The 4,930-nt window shown below is 35.9% G+C and overlaps 1 protein-coding gene across 1 annotated transcript in view; it reads right to left on the bottom strand.

Moving 5' to 3' along the window:
- Positions 1 to 4,930, bottom strand: part of LOC106478148 (netrin receptor UNC5C-like) — an 84,336-nt gene that overhangs the window by 16,378 nt on the left and 63,028 nt on the right. Inside the window, exons 5-6 of the mRNA XM_022381688.1 lie at positions 3,322 to 3,486; positions 2,326 to 2,379 (exon numbers count right to left, since the gene is read on the bottom strand). Of these exons, the coding sequence (XP_022237396.1) occupies positions 2,326 to 2,379; positions 3,322 to 3,486 (219 nt within the window). The remainder of the gene's footprint in view (positions 1 to 2,325; positions 2,380 to 3,321; positions 3,487 to 4,930) is intronic.

Here is a 4,930-nt window from a genome sequence, read left to right as displayed (position 1 = left end):
TTCTAGCGTTGTAAGTCCGCAGACATACCGCTGTGCCACTAGGGGGGGCAGACTTAATGAAGTAGATATTTTAATTTTCATCAAATTACCATCAGCGGTAAGTTTGGCGGTTTATGACGTTTAAAATCGGGTTTCGATACCCGTGGTGGGCAGAGCATAGATAGCCCATTGTGTAGCTTTGTGCTTAACTTCAGAACAAAACAAAATAATTAAATCTCTTGTATGTGGTATTTGATTAATTGAACTGAAAATTAAAAGACGAATAACGGCTTATGAATATGGTATCTCGACGGGACAGTGGTAAAGTTTAGACTAACAACGCGGTGGACACAACAGATAACCCAATATAACTTTGTTCAAAAAACAATCAAACAATATTATAAACACATATATATTCCTCCTTTTAAGTAGACGTATTATTTCGATTTCTGACTTAAGCTCACAAAACTCGATATAGGGCGAAACTTTGGAAAACTAATTTGTAGGTCATATGGTCTAAGGAGACTTCGTAATTCTAGAGTTACCAATGAAGTACGGGACTTCATCAGCTTTTCGAATAATATTTGTTAAACTATTTATGCACTTAAAAAGCTAAGTCAATCTAACATAGTTGTTAATAACAGAAAAGTGGGTAACACGTGCTCCTTCTACCCTATGTCTTAGACGCTTGTGATTTAGTGCCCTGATTGGGGTATTTAGACTCACATACTTAACTGTTTTGTGGGCTTTCTTAATGAAAACTGTACAGGATCTATTTTGTATAGTAGCAATATTAAATTATACAAGAATATAAACTATCAGATTCTGAATTAAGTCAACAATCAGATTACAGGGAGGTAGGATTTGGGAATAATAATATATATTCCAGAAATAAGCCATACTAACCATGTTTCCATGTGTATTTGTATTTATGGTAACGCTATTAAGTCTTTCTGCCCTTCTCTAATTTTGAACAACAAACCAGATGGAGGACAGACAGTCAGCAGCACCCTGCCATCCACGCTAAAGGATTAACTATCATTCTTATAATGCATACACAGTTTAAGGTACGAGGAATATTTTGTGGTATCGCGTGGATTCAAATCCAGCTCGCCAGCTCCAAAATCCAGAACTCGATCACAGGATCAACATGAGCCATTTTTATCACGTTAATCTAAGGGGAACAAAAGAGTTTTACATAGATTGTCAGTAAGCTACGGTCTAAAAGAATGGCTGTTAAAGCTTAATTTTCGTCCCCGCTGGCTCAGTGATAAGTTCCGGGGAATATAACGCTAAAATACAGGGTTCGATCACTGCGAAGGCACAGCGCAGATAGCTAATTATGTAACTTTGTGCTAAAACAAACAAACAAATGCCCCCCAGTGGCACAGCGGTATGTCTGCGGACTTACAACGCTAGAATCCGGGTTTCGATACCCGTGGTGGGCAGAGCACAGATAGCCCATTGTGTAGCTTTGTGCTTAATTACAAACAAACAAACAAACAAATAATTTCTTCCTTAGAAAAAAAAACTGTATTATACTGACAAGTGTATGCTTTCCTCCTCTTCCCCACCCCCCCTTAAGGCATATATTATACCAGACTATACAAGCTAACTCTACAGAAGAGCATTTTTATAACAAATATTAAAACGTGGAATGATATGAATGACTTATTTTTACTGGTAAAAACAAAAACAAAAATTATTTTAGGAACAAAATTTCTGAATATTTTTAGTGTGGAATATCGTCATGACACAGCAAACCAAACGCACAATTACGATATCTAAGCACGAAACAATTAATTTATATCAAATAAGCATGATAGTTAAAGTGTTTTAAAATGTGGGATATAACTTATTAGTTTGAAGTTTATATTCCTCGATTACATCATGACATTTCCCGCTTTCTTTCGCGGCATCACAAAGGACCGGATATCATTTTTTTATTTTTTATTAAATAATCAGTCTTAATTTCCTTGGACTGTTATACTTTCTATACAGGCTTTTCCTGTGACTGCCGTAGCTGTGGAACAAATATCAGATTTTATCATATAACCGAGAGGGACTCTTGACGTCACGGTTTTCTGTTTCTGCAATTGACAACCATGTACTAATAAGGTTGGGGGCCTTTTTAGACTGTACAGATTCACGAAACATAAATATCAGGTTTAAAAATACGAATCAGTGAAACAAGAGTTTCATTAATGCTTTTTTTGTGCGTCTCATTAAACTATGGATACAGATAACACAAGAAGAAATACAGAGATAAAAGCTCAGATTTATAAATGGAATTTCGAATACTAAAGTAGCAAATTGATAGAGAAAATTAATATATTTTTTTCTTACCTTCTTTGCTGTGACTTCGATCGTATGAACGGAGGTTATCTGGCTCTCGACCAGCTAATAACAAGCAAGATGAAATAACTTTAATACATTTTGATTATTCAATTTAAAAAATTTAAAGTTTTCCCTTTTAATAATATGTTTTCAGAATATCAAAATAATTCCTATTTTTGTACTTTTAATAATTCTGTACATATAATATTTCACCTGGAAAAAGAGTAAGATAGGTGATTTTTCTCTTGATTACATTAAACTATAAACATAAAACCGAACTCTACGTATTTTGAAACCAAGAGACTTTGCATGCATGATTACTTCCATTTCAAATCAACAACAAGACATGTAACCCAATATATTCAAATGAATACTTGAGACCGCAAGTGAAGCTTCCCGTTTCTAGAGTTGCAAATATTAAGTTATTTAAAACCGTACAAAATATAAATCTGTCTTGGCCTAAGACGTGAAATGAGTCACGTGATGATTCTGGTTATTGAGTGTGAAGATCAAGTTACAGAAATTTTAGAAAACTCACATAACTATGATATACACTCCACTGTAAAGGTTTCATATTCTCATCATATCTAAACGTTGGTATAAAATCGCTAACTGATATTTCAGTTATCTATCTGTTAAACAACGAGTTACTTTTTACGTTGAACACACTAAGCTTGTTTACTTATGTCTCGGATATGTCGATTTAACTTTTATTAGCATTAAAATGCCCAAGACCGGCCACTCTCCTGTTGATTGTCTTAGAAGTTTTATATACAGTCTCGTGAAATTTTATAATATTTGACATGGTGTTTAACTTTACAATTAATATATATATATATCCTGATATTGAAACTTTGGCCGTTCCAGCCGATCAATTAATGGATCAAGCCTGTTCCATTCAAATTGTAGTTATCAACTTACCAATTCAGAAAGTGAACGATTTTCGAAATAGAAATAAAATCATCCATGTGATTCTACGTTAATGCATTAACAAGACAAACCTACCTCTGCACATGCCTCCTGTACAATTTCCTGTTGACAAATCCTTGCCCTCACAATAACGGCCCCCGTTAGCTGGCTTAGGATTGGAACAGGTTCGACGACGGTGGTGCCTGCAGTCTAGGCCACAGGTTGACCACGAAGACCACGAGGTCCAGCGACCATTGACTGCTGTAAAATAGGAAGTAGACTTTGTCCTTTACTGACAATAAGTGAATATAGATTTGACTGCATGACGAAAATTACATAGTGTGGTATAAGTATGTTTTTATAATAAAAAAATAGTTCCCTGGAGGGGAGAGGGAGATTACCTTTTAGAGTAATTAGGAATAACACTAATCTTTTTTTAATACATTGTATCAGCGATAGGAAGCTGAAGGGTTGTTGCACTAAAACACTTTATGAGACTCTTGTATGGTAGAAAGTCGAAATGTGGTAACCTGTTAATTTTCAGTAGTTAAAATGGTGTTTTATTAGAATTAATTAGAGCTGGTAGCTATATCGCTCAGTTTGTAAGAATGTTCATCCTTTCTCGTGCTTATGGTGCCGGAATAGAATCTTAGAAGGTGCTGGAGTTGGGATACCACAATAAAAGTATAATTGTGGCAGAGTAGAAATTCATGACTACAGAGCACTCAGGTTTTCTCCATTTTCGATATTCCTGTAATGTTAATTGTGATTGGAAGTCTTTCTTTCTTTAGAATGTGGGCGGACAAGGCCCAGTGGTTTGTGTATTGGGACTTGCATTTGAGATTTCAAAGTTCGCGTCCTGTTGTCGTAAAAAAACATGCAACTCACTTTGGGGCCATGGGTGTGCTATAAGAAAGATAGTCAAATCCTACCTTATGGATAAAAAGGAATATTCCAAGAGTTGGAAGAAGTGCCGTTGACTACTTGAGTTCCCTTTAGTTTATAAGTTCAAAATTATTGATGGCTATGGACAGATAACCCTTTGCATAGCTTTTCAAGAAAAAATCTATACAACAACATCAAACAATAAGCTCTTGAACTTGTATGTTATAATCTAACAGTTTCAGTGACTCAACTTGGCTGTAACATTGCAGAGCTTACTGAATCATTATTCGTCGTAGACGCATTCTTGAGGGCCACAACGAACAATAGGGCCGACTAACCCATTGACTTACATGTAATACATGGAAAATATGTTTCGACGACAAAAATGTGGAGTCTCTTCAGCAGCGTCACTTGCAGCCACGTCTTCTGCTTGTTGGGTCAGCTCTAGGAGGTCTTCAATTGTTAAACTCTCCCCATGAGAATTTAGTAACTCCTTCATATCATCATCATTAACTTAATTGAAACCAGCCTGTTTTGCAAGCTGTACAATGTTGTTATGAACTTGAGGCATATCAGGTTCAAAACTAACGAAGTAATTTACGCAGTCATGCCACAGCTTTTTCCACACACACTTCATGTACTTGAGGGTCACTTCCCATGACTATCCAATGCTTTCCATTGCCTTCATGATGTTATAATTGCACCAAAAATTCCCTGATGGAAATGCATCTTCACCATTAGTATCCTTGATGAGCTGTGCAAATGTACGTCACAGGTAGTACACCTTGAAGACAACAATCAACCTCTTATCCATGGACTA

Source organism: Limulus polyphemus, unplaced genomic scaffold (assembly GCF_000517525.1).
Source record: "Limulus polyphemus unplaced genomic scaffold, Limulus_polyphemus-2.1.2 Scaffold185, whole genome shotgun sequence".
Classification (NCBI taxonomy): Eukaryota; Metazoa; Arthropoda; class Merostomata; order Xiphosura; family Limulidae; genus Limulus; species Limulus polyphemus.
This window is presented reverse-complemented; position numbering and strand designations above follow the sequence as displayed.